Raw genomic sequence first — 19,390 nt, 5'->3', positions numbered from 1 at the left:
CTAAAGCGGGAGGAAGGTATCTCTTACGGATCTTCAAGCTGTGCAGCCTGGACCAAGGAAAGGGATGGCATCAACACTCCCCCAGCACTCCACCCCAGCTGATATTTTAGAGGTCACATGTTTTCCAAGTCCACTACCTCTGAGCCCAGTTCAACACGGACTTGCCTAGGAGTTGCAGTCCTTGTGGCCTAGACTACCTTTCAAGTTTATTTAGGGCCCCAGAGCACTCGAGTCTGAGGTGGTGAGGCTTTCAGGAACTCAAGTTCTAACCACTGCAATGGGAGATTTCCCTCTGGCTAGGACTGGTTTAAATATTCCCTCTGGGCCAGGCACTGTGGCTCACAACTATAATCCTGCCACTTTGGGAGGCCGAGGTGGGTGGATCACCTGTGTTCAGAAGTTCAAGACCAGCCTGACCAACATGGTGAAACCTCATCTCTACTAAAAATACAAAAATTAGCCGGGCGTGGTAGCGGGTGCCTGTAATCCCAGCTACTTGGGAGGCTGAGGCACAAGAATCACTTGAACCCAGGAGGCAGAGATTGCAGTGAGCCAAGATCACACCATTGCACTCCACCCTGGGCAACAGAGCAAGACTCTGTCTCACAAAAAAAATAAAAAATTTAAATAAATGAATAAATAAATAAATAAATTCCCTCTGTGGGTGGGTGTCAGCTGAGTTTGGTCTGGTTTTGCTTTCTTCTATAACCAGGCAACACTGAATTTAATGTCTCACAATTGCTGCACTCTCCCTCTCGCCAGCAAACAGATTTTCTCTTCTGTGTTGCGGGGCCACTGCTGGGGGATGGAGGAATGGTGGTCTCAGTGATTCAAGACTGTTTTTCCTACCTCTTCAGTGCATCTTTCAGCAATTTGAAGTTTAAACCAGATACTGTGAGTGCTCACCTGATTTTTGGTTCTTACCAAAGTGCTTTTTATGTGTAGCAGCGTCCTTGCCAAGGGGACAATCAGTGGAGCCTTCTATTCTGCCAACTTGCTCTGCCTCCATCTCCTATATTTAAGTGCAATTTTCTTACAAGTTTTAGTTAGAAATTAGATAGATTGATAAATAAAGATAGACAGCCCTTGTTTGATTTTTGAAATGTGTTAACATCATCAAACCAATATATAAATTTGGGATAATATAATGGAAATAGTGTATTATTTAAAAAGATGACACTCAGGAGAAAAAAAATCACATATGGGGAAATGAATCTGAAATATACACGGTGAGTGAAATGGAAAAATATATAAAGTAAATACAGCATTGTCAATTTTGTAATATAATTGAATTTTAATATTCTATAAGTTACATGTTCTTAACACTGCTGAAAGATAAATGAAGGCCAGGCTCAGTGGCTCACGCCTGTAATCCCAGCACTTTGCGAGGGTGAGGCGGGCAAATCACGAAGTTAGGAGATCGAGACCATCTTGGCTAACACGGTGAAACCCTGTCTCTACTAAAAAATACAAAAAATTAGCCGGGTGTGGTGGTGGGCGCCTGTAGTCCCAGCTACTCGGGAGGCTGAGGCAGGAGAATGGCGTAAACCCGGGAGGCAGAGCTTGCAGTGAGCCGAGATCATGCCTCTGTGCTCCAGCCTGGGCCACAGAGCCAGACTCTGTCTCAAAAAATAAAAAAATTAAAAAAAAAGATAAATGAAAGGGAGAAAAGATACAGTTAACTATGTACCTTGTCATTCAGAAAGGTCTGATCTTCTCTATAGTATAAAATTTCTATTATCTTCAAAACTATTGGTATACATCTCAATATTTGCAGTTTATTTCAAATTTTAATGAATTATATATACACACATGAATGAATATACATATAGGCTTATGTGTGTATGTATCTTTTAAAGAAAAAAAATGCACCTATCATGAAAGGTTGGAGTTTTTATCTAGATTAATGTTCTACTGTGCCACTTAATAGCAGGGTGGACATAGGCAAGAAGTATGTCATTTAAGGCTTAAATTTCTCACTCATAAAATGGGGATACCACAACCTACTCCTTTTGACCATTGTATTAAATAAGATTTTTAAATGCATATAAAGAGCTTTGCACAGTGCCTGGCACATGATAAATGCTCAATATTATTGGAAGCTATTTTATTATATCACCTCCATTGTTAATTTAAATGAGTTATCAATTTATTAGATGGAAATTTACAAACTAGTAATCATGAAAAAGTATATTTTTTCATATTGAGAAAATATTTTCAGAGTTAAATGCATGTTTGTTGATATAGTAAGAACCCTACAGTCTCCTGGCTTGCAGCTCTGCAGTCAACTTCCCAAGATACCCTCACTGTGAGAAGTCTCTGCTGCAGACAGCCAGCGTTCTATCATGCCCTATCACCCAGCCCACTAGAACAACAGGAGAGTCAAGAGAACGTTTTAGCTTATGGAACACACTACAGAGCATGCATGTCTTCTAAATCATCCTTGCAAACCTCTAGCTGGCCTTCCTATGATGCTTTTTCATTCTTCTTATCTAATTAATACTGTCTGTAAGGAGGTTTTATATTTCTCAACATTTAGCCATTTTCTTTGGTTCTTGTAGCATAGACAAGGCAAAAGGAGTAGAGAAAAAGAAGTGTTGAATGAAAGGCTATGGTTACACATCTTTTCACACATTCAAATTGTTTTGCTTTCTAGTTATTTTTTTTTCCTACACTGTATTCTATCCCTTCATTCTCTTCTGACTCAAATGGAAAATTACACATATATTTCTGGCCACAAAAGGAAAAATATTTTTTCTACATTTGAAAATGCAAATGCCAGTAAATAGCCATAGAGGTTAAAAAAAAAAAAAAAAGTTTTCTTCTTCTCCCACCATTGCTCTCCACTATGCTTAAAGTGATCCCAAACCTCAGCTTCAAATAAATCCTAAGCACTTTTATGTACTAGAGCAGTCGCATTTTCGAGTATTTAAAAATTCCAGTTGAATTTAATTAGAAAAATTAAATCTCACATCCAATTCCATGTTCTCCCATTCCTTCCCAGCACAGACCTGACCCAATAGCTATGATCTGTCCTTTCTTTCTTCCTTTCACTTTATTTCCTACCTTCTAGCTGTGCTCTGGCACTTTCCAGGTCAGACAAGAAGGAGAAAAACTTCCACTTAGATGGTGCAATTTGTGGTTCTCACATGGGTGTTAAATGTTCTACATGATGGCCTTTATCCACATGCTGCTGCTTTCTCCTGTGGGGTGCATTGGGTTCTTCGAAGACATCTTGCCCCCTAGCAGTCAGCCTTATTGGGTGTGGTCCTAACAACCCTATTCAAACCTAGCCTCATGACCACTTGGTTCACAGTAACCATTTCACATTCCCAGCCTGCCAAAATCTAGAATTAAACGATATTCTCAGGAACTATTTTGGCCTCTTCTCCTGAGTTTCCTCAAGTAGATCAGTATGAAATTGAGGTATTCTAGAAAACTCTGAAGCTCAATAGCATCCATACAAGGCATGATCAGTAAGCATCTGAACTTCTCTATAGTGGTTGTCTTGCTCCTCTCCTTATTTACCTTGATGAAGAAATAATATCCCCACTTCTCTATTGACAGCTGGGGTTGGAGGGAGATGCTATAGCAAATCCACCTTCTAAACTGACAACCTTGTTTTAAGACAGCATTACTTGCGCATGTATGTATATGAGTTGGAGGCAAGCAATGAGAAAGAGTCATAAAATTGGTTTCCCTAATTCGTAGCGAGACCTGTTTTCTTCAGCCATTCTCACTTTAGCATCTGAGATTACATGTGACTCATTCCAAGTTCAGAAAACAGTCATTTAACTTCCTCTTACAATTTCTTAAGTTCTATACTACCTTCTGACTCCTACAAAGGATCCTGCTCTGTTGACATTTGTATTTTCACAGTTCTTGTCCATGACGGTAACTTACAAAATTCCCTTGAGTTCAAAAGTTATGGAAGAGACACAAAGGAATATTATTATAAGATGGGCTGGATTAGTTTTATCTGGGGGTATGTGAATTAGCTTTGTATATATTTCTGCTTGCCTTTTCTTTCTCCCCTTTTTAGCAATAAATCTGATACAAAGATTATTTTACCTATTCTTTGCTTTTAGTTCCTTGTGAATCCATATGAACAAAGAGAATATGAGTTGAGATAAATACCATTCATTTTATACACTCACCTCCTATCTTCTTGACTATTGCTACTTATAAGGAGGTTTATAAATCAGAAAATTCTTACATTTCCTGAAATATCCTAGCAATCTCTTTCACAAATTCAAATAGCTATTTTGCCTAGATTTGCAGACTGAAACAAGCTATGGCAAAACTGAAAGCATAATTCCTTTGGTACTACCAAAACAATATTATTGGAATATCCAAGAAGGATATTCTGTTTCAAGATTATGTGTGCATAGACTCATGCTGAACTTTCAGCGATTCTCATAGAAGACTTCACCACTTTCTCTTTTTTGAATCTAAACATATAATAGTATTAAATAATATTTCTTGATTATAGTTCCGGGTACCATGATGAATAATCATGAAAATAACCTTAAGAAGCAGGTATAATTAGTGTCTCCATGAGACAATGGAAATACAGGTTAAAAAATATTTTTAGTCAAGCAATTAGAGTGGTAGAAGTAGGATTCAAGCCTAGATCTTTCTCACTCGCACTTCTCACTCCCACAAGAAAACCTTCACCATTTGTACATACCACTTTATCTACCCTAATAAGAATAAAAGCATTATTTAAACTGTTTAGGAAGTACCACTGGTTTTTTCAGGGGCTGGGGGTGGGGTGGTGGGCAAGGGGAACTCCTTCAATTTAACTCTTTCTGTAAACTAAGCCTGACTTAGAATCAATAATGGAAATATTCCTGTGCTACATACTGCAATTTGAGTAGAAAAAAATATATATTATTTTTTAAATGTTCCTCTTGACTTCTACCTTTGCTATATAAACTCCCTCTCTTCCCTCTTTTCATTCTTTGGCACCTTTCTTTCCAAACCAATTGCCAGATAACCATTAAGCTCCAAAAACATGGCCTGTCCCAGGTCTCGAATAAAGCTATATTTTTCAATGAGTGGGGTAAGCGCTTACTGTAAAGTGGAAATTTTTCAGGGAAAAAAAGATTGGTAAATGATTTCATTATGTTTTATTATAGTTAAGTGCTAATTAAAGTGTGTTATTAGTGTGACTCAGTTTGTTCAACCTACTGAGAAGTTCTTTGATATTCTGGCGTGGTTCAACTAAGGTAGTACACTATATTTTATTCATTCTGTGTTTCCAAGAATGTTTTCAATGTTTAAGAGGAAAAGAGACATGAGTTTGTATTTCAACATGCCAGGTAAGACTTAAAACAGCTAGGCATCTGTAGCTTGTGGACAAAGTATCAATTACATTATCTGCTTATGGAGGAGCTTTGCTCAGAAAGAAATTCAGAAGAATCAGACTTAAACCTGCTAACCATATGTATAAACTTGATTCTCTAAGCTAATATGCTCATGACATTTATCAGTAGTTGACTGAGGAAAAAGAGTCTAGCTGCTTAATCCTGGATTCAAATTTTATTAATTATATTTAAAATATATTTGGTCTTAAGGTAAACAAGTATTTCTCTGGACTCAGTGAAAGCATTTATTAGATATTTGATTATATTAATTTTGTGCTTCTAGCAAGAATGATAGAACTTTTACACCATAAGGGCTCCGAAAGATTAAGTCAAATCCCTTCAGATCACGAATAGGTTGTTTTATAAAGGGATATAATTAAAACCAGCGGACTCCATCAGTGCAGAGATAATAACTGTGTGCCACCAACTTGAAAAGAAAATGAATGTACATGGGTTTCACTGATTAGCTGCATGTAATTAGGAAATTTAAGCCAATTGGAATTAGAGCACCCAATTCAAATCTTGTGCCCACGACAACAAAACACTGCCTGAGATGAAGCTATTACAGCCTAAAGTTTTCCATTAGTGAATCCAATTATATCTAGTAAACTTTTTTAAAAATTTGAGTAGCTGTTACTTATACACATATGCTATTGAAACACGGTGAGCCATAATGCCTCTTTTGTCAGTTATTGTTCATTAAAATTGGAGGTAGGGTAAGACAAGGATGATCTTATTTCTTTACATTAAGTTGAAGATGGGCTATCTTGTCTTGAAAATAAATTAGAGGCAGTAAGAAAACCTCAAGGATCTGATTTTCAAGTAATAAAATAAATGTTTTTAAAACTTAGATCATTAGTTGAAAATTGAAATCACAGAGTACTTTCAAAAAATTAGTTAAATTGAAGTGAATGAAATCATAGAAAGCCTTCTTTTGCTTTCTTAGTTTCTCAAAATGGAAATTTTCCCCAAAATGTTCACTTGTTTTTTATTTTTTACTCACAAAGTTAAAACTTTGAAAAATCTAAATTGGTAAATTGTTTTTTAAAAATGAAAAAGTATCAATGGACGTGAAACAATCCGACAAAAGCTTCACCAGTTTTGATTTCAAATAGTTACTTTGTTTTATTCTATTCGTATCTTTTAAATGGGCTTCTAGATGTTCACTAGAGCGCCTAGAGCCTACTGTAAAACTGTAATCTAGAGTTTCTGAGCATCATTTTTTTTGTTTTTAGATGATGTTTTAGGGTTGAACAAAGTAGAAAAGAATCTTCAATGCCTACTCTTTCCACAGAAACCTATAATCTTAGGAATGATGTCCTCAAAGAAGAGGATTCAAAGCCCTAAATTTAGAGTACAAATTTAGTTCAATTTAATGGACGAAGTACTGGGTCTGGTGTACATTACCCATGATGTTATTTAAATGTGAGTTTTCAGAGATAAATGTGAAGAGTGTATGTGTGTGTTTATGTGTGTGTATACATTTTTAAAAAAACAATACTACTAAGAGAAGCAGTAATGGCATGATATCAATAAATCATTAATATCTTGTATCCACTATTTATTTTACTGTGCTTTGATGGTCACAATATTCAGAAGTCTGAGATTAGCCAAAAAGGGAATATTTGAAAATTTGGATCCCTGTCCTTTTACATATACAGTTAAACCAGCTCCATTCTTGTGTGTCTTACCTATAACATTGACCAGAAAATAAATTTAGACTAATACTACATAACAGTGGTTTTTCAGACATGGTGATAAGGCATACTGACATGTCACAGTTTGTTACATGTGGCCACAACTATGACTACTAATACATAACTCAATAAGTGATTTGTTTGCTGTTCATATAAATCAGGTCATATTTACAGATATTGCTCTAATTGCATCATTTTTCTCAGTTGAATTCCATGTGATTTCTTGAAAGAGAGAAAAAAAAAGGTATCCAATTCCACGCAATTCTGAGGGAATCCATGAGATGAACTCCTCATATGAATAATCCTCAGTATGTATGTAACAGTGAAAGAATAAAGATTGGTAACTGCTGCTGCATAATCCTATATTGGCAGCAGCTGCATGAGCCTGAGCAAGAGAATTGTGTTCACGGAGAAAAGTGCCAAAGGATACTGAAATGTAGACCCCGACAAATAAAGGTTATTTATTTCAATTGAGCCAATTATATATTCACAGGTTTGCTCACCCTCTTTTCTGGCCCGAGGAGAATTTGTTTTTGTTTTTGTTTTTTTCCTTCCCAGGAGTATATAAATTCCACTTCAGTTTTTCTGGTGTATAAAAGGCTGTGTGAATATCTACCAGTAATTAATAGCCTTTCATTCCAAGTAAGTAATAGATAGGAGTGAATTTATTGTTTATGAGTATATCAATATCGTTTAAAAACGATATGCTGGAATAGAAAGGCAATGCTGAAGTGTAAAATTGCTAATGCAGGCTCATAGCCTGGAAAATGATTTCTTTTAATAGTTTTCTTCATTTAAAAGTTCGTCATTTGAAAATGTTCCCTTTCAACTGCAGATTTTGTGGTTTGGTGCATTGAAGGGGAAATTTATTCCTTTGACACATTTATTCTTTTAATAGTTATTCATTTGAAAAAGTTCCACTGGTTGCCCATAACTTTTGCAGTTTGCAGAGAGATTCATTCTTGACAGATTTTTTTTAAATGTTTATTCGTTTAAGTAGGTTCTCACTACACGGAATTGTTGCTAAGGTTTTAAAAAAAAAAAATACTGGAGCTTCCTGGGGGTTCTGGTAAGGCAGTAATGCTAATCTTGACCTGTGGATTTTTCAGTGGCTCTGCAAGCCCCGGGATAACAAAAAAGAGTCATATCATTAGCAAAGAGGAGAAAAGTGAGCAATTGTATGGACAAAATTTACCTAATCATTATTAGATGTTCTTAGCTATAGTGTTAATTATTAATTTAGAAATTGCTACCACAGAGCATTTTCAAGAGGTGTGGTACAATAAGTGGTCATGAAAAAAAAAAGTATATCAAAGTCTGCCACATAGATTTGAAAGTAGGGTATTTCTGTCACCAATATTTTGTTTTAATCTTTAATATGACCATCTGACTTCAAACAAACTTTTGACTTATTTCGGGATTTTATCCAACTTAGGTTGGGAGTTCTTATTCTCCTCACTCTCCACCCATTTTTATCCACAGTTCCGAAGACAGCGCCCACCAATGTAAGTGGAAGAAGTGGAAGAAGGCATGAGTTAGTCATTGCCTGGGAGGTAAGAAAAACACATCCTCTCACAAAGTACTTCAGGTGTTTGTTTGGCTTAGTGTGAGATTTAATTATTTTATGATTAAGCAGTCCACTTGATTCATTTAGAGGCTAAAACCGGTGGAAGGAAGGAATTAACCACTGCTGAATAAATGCCACATTACCCAGGCTATCTCATTTAACCCATACAACAATCTTATTAGTTGGGATGATTTTCTTCATTTTACAAATCATGAAACTGAGGCATTGTTACATACTTTCCCTAATAAACAGAATTGTGACTTTGATTACAAAATTTGTGTTACGTTGTCTATCTCATCATATGGCCTCCAAAGTATCATTTGTCAAAGAAAAACAGTGGAGATGAAGGGGGAGGGGATGTGAAGAGTACATTTATTCTCCATGAAGCCACCTTCCTTTTTGGATGTTAAATAGCCTTATTATTAAATATAACTATGTAGCTCACAGAAATCCGTCTTAGAATATACAGAAATGGAAATGTCTGTTATGGCAAATAGAGCAACTCCTTTACAAACTCTAACAACAATAAGAAAGTGTACAGAGATATCTTTTCCCAGTAAGAATTATTCCATGAGCACATCACCTGTCCTATTTTTTTTTTGTCCTTTCCCCCTTTTCTTCAATAAAACTTCAACGTTGTTTCTGATGTCTATAGAGGTATTAACTTTCCAATAGCTGACCTTCGCTGAGACGAAATTTCTCTACATGGAACTGCCTTTCCATGTAAGCTTTCATATAATGGGCTTTGTCTCTCTTCCACCACTTAATACATGGCTTTTCTTCATAACAAAATTCAAGGAAAAAATCTACTTAGCAAATATTTATTGCGTATCTACTGTGTGTGAAGCACTGTGCTAGACAGTGGCTGGTAACTTTTCCACATTGACTGGTCAATCACAATTATTCTTTTCTATGGTGTGCAGTTGAAGCCCATGTAACAATTTAAATCTATGCCATATAGCACAAGAAGCTTCTTGAATACCATAGTCCAATTTTTTCATGTCAGTAACCATAAAAGCAATTGCAAAGCACACTAGAAAAAAAGGTTTTAACATTACTATATCTTACTTTTGTGGTCTAAAGGGCTCTGCAGAGCATTACCAATGACAAGATATTCCCAACCACCAGACCATAGGACAGTTTTCCCCAACATGTTAATCCAAATATCTTCATTTCATATACATGACTAATTGGAGCAAATTTGTTTCACTTCAAAAGTTTTCAATTCTCTTGAGATTTTTGTACATTTCAACTGATACAATTTTTCTTCTTTTACCTTTAAAGCTTTTTAACTTTCAAAGAAGTGCCAAAGTGATTGTACTATTTTGGCTTCCAATGTAGTATAAAGATTTGAGATTCTCCCTTTCTCTAGCTATCTATATTTGTTTTAAAATTAAGAATTTGGAGAAAGTGCGTTTTTAATCAATCATTTTGATGATAATTAATTACATTTTTCTTCTTTAGCCAGTATCTGAAGAGTTTCAGAATGGGGAAGGCTTTGGCTATATTGTGGCTTTCAGACCCAATGGAACACGTGGCTGGAAGGAAAAAATGGTGACATCCTCTGAAGCTTCCAAATTCATTTATCGAGATGAAAGTGTCCCTCCTCTTACTCCCTTTGAAGTGAAAGTTGGCGTTTATAACAATAAAGGAGATGGGCCTTTTAGTCAAATTGTGGTCATCTGTTCAGCTGAAGGAGGTCAGATTTTTATTCCTATTATTTTTATTTAACATTTTATTTTGTTTTACAAATAATCAGATATTGTTGTACATATATGAGAAAATACAAATAAGGCAAAAGAAATTCATAATCTCACTAAACTTTTCAAATATATATTTTCCAACCTTTTTTAATTTTTTAAATTAAAAGTTGATTATTCCACGTATGTTTATGTTTTTCAAACCCTAACAATATATGGCAAACATATATCCATGTAAACAACAATATTGGTAATCCCTGCAGTATATCCCTTTCTCTGGGTGGACATTAAGCCAATCATCTTTGGTTTGAAATTTAGATACTTTTATATTTTTTCAATATATATGTAAAGTAGATTTAAATAAATGCTTCATTTATGTGACAAATAAATATTTCTAACCCTATGCATAAAGCACTGTACTAATAAAGAAGTTTCAGACAGGGCTTTTTCTTGGAAGCTTTTCAAACACAACATGAAATCCTATGACAATCTTATGAAATAGACATTATTGTCTCCATTATGTAGAAAGAGAAATTGACTTTCAGAAAAGTTACAGAACGTGCTAAAGGTTACACTGCTTGTAGCTGAGAATTAAATCCAGGTTTGTCTAACCACTAACTCCTTGATTTTTGTATAACATGCTGCCTTTACAGGCATGACCATCTTTAATTCACAAGATAGAACTCATAGGTAGGCAGTACCAAGTAGACAATGTACCTATTTTACAGATGCGTAAACTGAAAAATGGTTATGCTTAATACATGGTAGAGCTACAGTGGAAACCCAGCTTCTCACATCAAAGATCCTGAGTTGTTTCAACTTTTAACAAAAAATTCAATTTTCTGGGTGAGAGAAAGTATAATAATAGATTTAGCCTCTTAAAGTTAGCTTTTCTTCTTAGTCTTTCTTCTATTCAAACGTAGGATTTCAATTGACCTTACAAATGGGGAAAAAAATGAGAAAAGGAAAAAACAGACTTATGTTTCCTAAATTTACAAATGACTGAGAAAATATTCCACCAAAGGCAGCATTCATTTTACCCTCCCAATCAGTGTGGTAAATATAAACTAACCTTTATACTTCCTCTGTGGCCACATGCAGGACTTGAACAGCTCAAGAGTATTATTCATAATTATTATATCCCCCGTGAAGCTCAGAGCTTCACGAGGGATATAAATATAGTAATGTGAATATTAAAAAACAAAGATAATGTTTGATTTATGGAAGATGTAGCTTTTCAATAGTAAGCTGCCTCATATTTTTGTAATATAGAGCCAAATTTTAAAGCAGAATCCGAAAGTTTATCTTAGCATAACAATAGCCAGGGAAGTGAAGAATCAAGTAATGGCAAGGAACTATAGGTATTCTGATGAGATACTCATTGCACTTAGCATCTCAGATTTCTGAGGTGTTTTCAGATAAAGCCCGTAGGCCATGTTACTTATGTTATCTAAAGTAAAGGTTAAAATCAAATATGAAATTGGAATCTCAAGCCTTAATCTACATTTATGGAAACTGAGTCTCAGAGAGGTTAAGTAACATACTCAAATTCACACCAGTAAGTGACAGTTACAAGAAATGATAGTAAGTGACAGAGCTAGGATTTTAACCAGGTCTATATGACTGGAAAGCACATTTTTTAACTATTATACTATACTGCCTCATCAGGAATGTATACAATAATGATATTTTCTATTATTTATTGCTCAAAAGATCTATTTTGAAGTACATGTGTTATTCAGGAGTGCATATTCTTTTTCCTTTAAAAATGTTGGAACCTAATTATCAATTATATAACATCAAAGGTCACATGAGAGATTAAGTGGAGAAGTTTGTGAACATGCTTTTTATAGTAACAACAGTGCTGCCTGTAAGAAATTCAGCTTTGTAATTTCTTTGTCAACCTTTGCTTTGAAATTAATTTATAGCAACCACCTTGAGTTTTTTTACTTTGTGTTTTCTTCAACTTGAAATGGCTTGCCTTTGGAGATTTCTCTTTCAAGCTGGATAGAAAACGTGCATATTTTCTTTTAAAGACACTGAGGTTATTCCTGTAACATATTTCATAGTAATGTAACACTTCATTTATTTTAGTCAACTGAAATACAAAATATATTAGGCAAATTAAATCTGGACAGAGTCCTTTGTTCTGACAATGAAATTCAAGCATGTATTTGGCATTTACTCACTAATTACGTTTACAAATTTGGAACTTTATATGTAAATATGAGTAAAGCGTTAGCATCATTAGAGTGTGTCAACCAAGAAAGGCAGGACAAGGGAAAAGAAAAGCGTTTACCGGGAGTTAGCGGAACCTGAGGTCAAATCTGATCACACTAACTAGACCATCTTGGGCAGTTTATTCAACTTTCTGAGGCTTAGCTTCCTCCACTTTAAAAATGAAGGTCTCAAAATAGAACATCTCTGGAATCCTGTACAAATCTCAAATTAAAACTCTGTCAATTTATTCTATATTCTAAAACATCATTTTAGCCGGGAGCAGTGGCTTATGCCTACTATAATCCCAACACATTGGGAGGCTGAGGCAGGAGGATCACTTGAGCCCAGGAATTTGAGGCTGCAATGAGCTATGGCCTTTATGGCACCACTACATTGCAACCTGAGTGAAAGAGTGAGACCCTGTCTCAAAAAATTAATAAGTGGATTAAAATAAAATAAAATATTCTTTTTAACAATTGTCTTAGTACGGATAGTAATAATAGATCCACTTTTGCTATACAATAAAAAGGGAAAACCAACATCCTTTTTTAGTCACTTCACAATTTGCTTTACTTAAAAAGGAGTGAGCATTTCCAAGATTAAACCATTTTTAAAAAGAGGAAAGGCCTGTAATGCCCTTGTAAAATAACGTATTACACTCTTAGACTCTTGCCAGTGCAGGTTTCTCCCCTCTATGTGTCTATGGATGTTCACACAGCTTCACAGTGTGTCTTTTATCATTACACTCTTGCCCAAAGCCCAACTAATCTGAGCTAGATTGTATTTCTCCATAAGACAAATCCTGCTTCCTTATTCTTCCGTTAACCCAATCCACTTGTTTATCACCTCAAAATCCCTCCACATTCTTAGATACAGTAAAGATCAAGAGGAGTGAGACCGCCTTTCTATTTCCGTTTACGGGCTTAGTTCTTCCTCTTCCTTTCAAGATTACAGCTACATGCCTTAAGCACTGTGAAAAAGCTACCTTTTCACAGCCGACACCAAGGTGGGAAGAAAAATGTCAAATGCAGCTACCAGAATTTATGTTATTGGGAGGGAAGCATAGAACAGAAAAACTTACAAGGCACACCTTACAGTACTACTTCTCAACCTGTTTCCCAGTGGAACATGGAGAACAGATGACATTCATACCCAGAACATGCTTTTATACGTGTTTATGTGCATTCTCCATTCTCTCTATCCCTTTCTTTTCCTATCAATAAAGTATCTCAGAATGCAAATAAAATTACATTATTTTAGAGAAAACCTTGAATTGACATGTTTTTCAAAGAAATCATCATTTACAAATGTTGATGCTTGATCAATAAATCACTTGGGATATGACCTTAAGTCTCACAACTCTGAGGTTTAGTATTGCCCTAGAGTACTCTCAGAAAAAGTTTCAAATGTTTTTTCTGCTAACCTTTCAATGTTGCCACAAGAGAAGCGACCCTTAATGACTCTGTCAGTGCCAAACAGCATCTAACATAAGCCCTGGAGAAGAGAGATATTTGCCTGCCAAGATATCCATGTACCCTGTACATGTGTCAAATATCCTTGCCATTTAAACCAAGCAAGGTTTATGGGCCTTCCTAAGCCTGGCTTCAGACCTCTAGGGTATGATATAATTCTATACAACACCCTTATTTTGGAAACAATTCCGTTTGTTATAAAAAGAACAGTAAAATTCCAAAATAAGTTCTCAAAATGCATGGTAAAACTGATAAAAAATAATTCTTTTCCAAGATAAAAACATTAAATTGGCTTTGTCTTCCACATTTCAAGAAATAATGAATACTCAAACATACCCATTTTCCACTTAGTTCTTCTCACCGTAACTTCAGAAATGAAAAGAACTGGAGCATTCAATTAAACCTAATGGAAAAACAGAAGAAAATTTGATATAGTTAATTATAGGTTGAAAGATTTATTTACTTGTGATGTGCTTGATCCTTTATCCTTTCTAATTTTCTTGGCTTTTGCCTTATCTGTAAAAAATGTCCTGCTCATATATTTATTAAACCTAAAAAGCCTGTCCTCATTTGCAGAAAATGATATACAATTATCTCATTGCAAGTGGAGCTACCACAGCCCAAATTAAAGCCTAACATTCCTAAGGTGTTATTCTCCAGATCCATCCTTAGCTGAAACTGAGCTCAGTGGGATTTATGTGAACTTGAAAATTAATCAATTGACATATTAGTTGTAAAATACAAGAAATAATTTCCTGTCTTTTCCAGATGATCTATTTGGGTTAGTGCCTATAAAAGTTCAACTGCAGTTGTCTTCACCGAATTTTTAAATAATGAAACCATACCTTTTCTCTCCAGGAGTTTATTAAACTCTCTTTTGATTAATGCTGTTGCTCTAGGGGTCTCTTGGGAAGGGATCTCTTGGGAAGTCAGGTGTATAGTCAATATTACAAGCACATACCCCAATATGACATGAAGAACTCCAGCTGCTAGGTCACTTCATACAAATGTATCATCTAAATTCATGAACATGGTAATATTGTTCAACATTTTTAATCTAACAGAAACAAACCTATCAATCAGCCTGTCCACTACATATCCCAAGATTACAGTGAAGGAGTTAGCCATGGCCTAATTAATATCATCACAAGTAACAGGAAAAAAAAAAAAAGAAAGAAAAAAGAAAGAGGTTTACTTCTAAGTCTTTGATTCCACTGGATAGAATGCTAGTACAGTCTCAGAAATAAGTTTCTGAACTTTTATTAAATTACCCCAGTGTAAGAGATGGGAGTGAGAGTGGCAGAATACATCCTGTGATTTAGAGATCAGGAGAGTTTCAGAGATGCCTGAATATGACATGACTGAGGAGGAGCTGTGCAGCTGAGGTTCAAAATTACCAGGGAGTCTGTGAAACAGGAACCAAAGGAGTTGATAGTGAGCCTGTGGCAGGATTAAGCAGGTGATAATGGGGATATAGATGGTTTCTCACAAGACCTAGAAATAGAGAGCCCAAGTAGGGAGCCCAACACAAACATTCTTGAGAGAAGTCAGATGTGGAGGGGCAAAAAGGGAAAGAGAGAAATAGAAAAGGAAAAAGCTTCAGGTGAGTATAACAGAGACATAGGCACAGAAGCAGAACAGTGTGGTGCTCAGAGCCTGACTGCCTGTGTTCAAATCCTCCCTCCACATTTAAGCAGCTGTGGGATCTTGAGTAAGTAGCCTAACCTCTCTGCCCCTTGATTTCTTCATCTGAAAAAATGCTAGTAGTAGTAACATGGTTGTTGGGAAGATTAATTAAGACATGTAAAGAATTAATAACAGGGTTTGAAACACAGCAGAACCTCAATAAATAGCAATTATTAGTATTTTGAGTGATCTCTTCATCTCTTTTGTCTTTTTGTTTACTTCTAATCTTATTCTATCCATTCCTCTGTCAGTTATTTGGAGGCAATTGGGCAACAAAAGAAGGAACTATCTGTGTTTTCTGTAAAACTTATTCTGTGACTCAAAATGGACTCTAGGAGGTGAAGAATGAGCCAGCCTCTTTCTTTATGCCAATTTAAAAACAGAGGAAAGAGCATTTGAGTCCCAAGTTCTAGTTGGAGCTTTGAGTATGGATAAATCAACCTCTGTACGTTTTACTTTTCTAATCTGCAAAATGACAGCATGGATTTAAAACAGGTCCATTACCCCAAAGCACATAGGAGTGAGGTAAGAAATAAAAATAATGAAGTACTCCTTGTGTGAGATAATAGGGAGTAGTAGGAACTCTGGCATATGTAGAAGCACACGCCCAGACTGAGGGAGTCCACCACTAAACCTCATCGGCCAACACTCAAGAATTTAGGCTTCATACCGTCTTCTTTCCCCCGCCCCCTGCAGGAGAAGCCAGAAATTCATCTTTTCTTTTTTTTTTTTAATTATACTTTAAGTTCTAGGGTACATGTGTACAACGTGCAGGTTTGTTACATATGTATACATGTGCCATGTTTGTGTGCTGCACCCATTAACTCGTCATTTACATTAGGTATATCTCCTGATGCTATCCCTCCCCCCTTTCCCCTCTCCACAATAGGTCCCAGTGTGTGATGTTCCCCTTCCTGTGTCCAAGTGATCTCATTGTTCAGTTCCCACCTATGAGTGAGAACATGTGGTGTTTGGTTTCACTGTTCTTTAGCGATGGTTACTGAGAATGATGGTTTCCAGCTGCATCAATGTCCCTACAAAGGACATTAACTCATCCTTCCTTTTATGGCTGCTTGAGTGTTCCATGAGTATATATGTGCCCACATTTTCTTAATCAGTCTGTCATTCATGGACATTTGGGTTGGTTCCAAGTCTGCTATTGTGAACAGTGCTGCAATAAACATGCGTGTGCGTAATGATAACATAGCAGCGTGATTTACTTAATCCTTTGGGTATATACCCAGTAATGGGATGGCTGGATCAAATGGTATTTCTAGTTCTAGATCTTTGAGGAATCACCACATTGTCTTCCACAATGGTTGAACTAGTTTACAGTCCCACCAACAAAATTCTTATTTTAACATGTTGGCTTAAATTAATTTAACACATGATGTAGACAAACAAAACATGACTAAAGACCCACTGCCCCTGCATTTGTGACTTTGGAGCCAAATGACTTCTAGAGTCCTTTCTAGTTGTAACTTTCCATCAATCGGTTACAGTGGGATGCTCAAAGCGAATGGCCAGTTTCAATGCAAACTAGATGTTCTGTGATCCAGTTAGTTACTTCTCTCTGCAGACCAATTTTTGACCTAGTTGAAAATGTTCACTTGGGTATACATATTACATACTAAAATTTCTGGGAAAATCTGACTGAGGTCACTCTTTTTACATACTGAAATTCCTAATTCAGGTCAACATAGATCAACTTCTGATACCACTCAGGGATGTTCAATCTTTTGGCTTCCTTGGGCCACATTGAAAGAAGAAGAATTGTCTTGGACCACACATAAAATACACTAACGATGATAGATGATAAGCTAAAAAAAAAAAAAAAAAAGTTACAAAAAAAATCTTATGTTTTAAGAAGTTCACAGATTTTTGGGGGGCCACATTCAAAGCTGTTCTGGGCCAAGCCTGGACACGCTTGATTAGATTAAGAGGGTGAAAAACGATTTAAAATGACTCTTCAGTTCTTGTTGATTGATTCACTGTCATTCAATTATATGAAATTATAACATGCAGCTCCCCAAAATGCAACTGTGAAATGTAGGTGTGATATGACCCCAATTTAAAATCCTTAGAGCTTTTAAATAAAAATTAAGGTGCTTGTTTGAGAAGCAGGTTTCTGAACATTTTTATTTACTTTTACTTTAATATTTTTTAAGCTTTCTGTGTGAGAACTACTTAAACTTGTACAGTAGTACTGAAATTTGATAGAGAAATAATTCCTTTCTTTGGAGATAAAGAGATAGGGAAAGGTTGCTACCCCACCACATGTTTTGTGCTTCTGAAGTTATTTATCCCCCTGCAATCTTCTTTGACAAAGATGTAATTGCTTCAGCAATATAAAAGTTGAAAGAAAGCATTTGGCACACAAATCTCTGCAATGCATTTATTCTGAAGAGAAGTAAAACTGCTACTGAATAGCAAATGATATTCAAAGTGTGGTTTCCTTTCAAATAAACTGTATCCTAAATCCCAGAGATCAAGTTGTACACACCTCAAAAACATCAACATTCTTTCATTTACTTGCAAAATCAAGAATTTTAACTCCTACTAAATAGCAATGGGGAAAAAATGTCTGTTGCAAGTCTGGTAATCAGAATTCTAGAATAAGATAGAAGATTTTTCCAGAATGCATGTTTTAAATTGGATAGATGCACAAATAATAGGGAGTTGGAAAGTGAGATGAGGGAAACCGCTGAGCAAAGGAAAATAATAAAAAAAATTCAAAAGGTGACAGAATGAGCAATTATAATTTATACCATGGCAGTAATTAATGTCAGCTTCTGTGTAAAAATTAATGTGAATTCACCAAAGCACTTTGAGATGACACAATTATAGCATGTGTTTTTAACAAAGGTTTGGCCAAAAGAAAATAATTGCTTGGACCAACAAAGTTTTTGCAGGCTCCTTTTGCAATAACAGGCTAGATATTTTTGACTGATATATTTCAATTAATAATATATAAAAGCATTCCAGACACATGTATGACTAGCTTCTTTTAGAAAAGGAAACACCTCAGAAAATGATTATAGCTTCAATGTTGCCTTTTAACATTTTTATTTAGAACTCAATCTTTGCTATATGGTTCCCTAAATTGAAGAAAACAAAACAAAACAAGAATTTCATAGATGAAGCTGAGCTCTAATCAGTGATAAGGGGTTAGTACCAAAATCTCTACAATTTTTATGGAGTAGAATTTTTTAATAGACTTTTTACAGAACTGTTTGAACTAATGTATGGCCTTTATTCTGCCATTTCATTTAACGTGTGTTTGTGACACAGTATTTATGATTCAACCGTGTCAACACTAGAAATATTTTGTTCCTCACATCAAGTGCAGGCTCGAATAAAGTGCACCTTTTGATGGATGCCAGTCAGACGTTGTGTGTTTCAAAAAAATTAGTGTGAAAGGTCACTGAATGTAGAAACAAATGGAAAGGTGGTTTTGAGCCACAGCACTGAGCCCTTCGGGGACTTTCTGTTCCACCTGCACCTGTCTTAAAAGTCAATGCATGCCATTTAAATATCATGATTCATAGCATATTCCTTATATAATCATAAAAATGTAGTTTTCTGGTGGAACAACAAAAAGTGTCTAATGAAATTTAGATACTATTTATGCCTACACAGAATAAAAAAATAAAATAATATGGTATTTTGTGAATGAACA

The 19,390-nt window shown here is 35.5% G+C and overlaps 1 protein-coding gene across 1 annotated transcript in view; it reads left to right on the top strand.

The window, feature by feature from the left end:
* The window catches only part of CNTN5 (contactin 5), a 1,333,698-nt gene that overhangs the window by 1,261,850 nt on the left and 52,458 nt on the right, over window positions 1-19,390 (top strand). The window contains exons 19-20 of the mRNA XM_031653895.1: window positions 8,549-8,619; window positions 10,098-10,332. Coding sequence (XP_031509755.1) covers window positions 8,549-8,619; window positions 10,098-10,332 — 306 coding nt within the window. The remainder of the gene's footprint in view (window positions 1-8,548; window positions 8,620-10,097; window positions 10,333-19,390) is intronic.

The sequence above is a fragment of the Papio anubis genome, chromosome 12 (assembly GCF_008728515.1).
Source record: "Papio anubis isolate 15944 chromosome 12, Panubis1.0, whole genome shotgun sequence".
NCBI lineage: Eukaryota > Metazoa > Chordata > Mammalia > Primates > Cercopithecidae > Papio > Papio anubis.
Note: the sequence above shows the minus strand (reverse complement) of the source record. Positions and strands in the feature narration are given on the sequence as shown.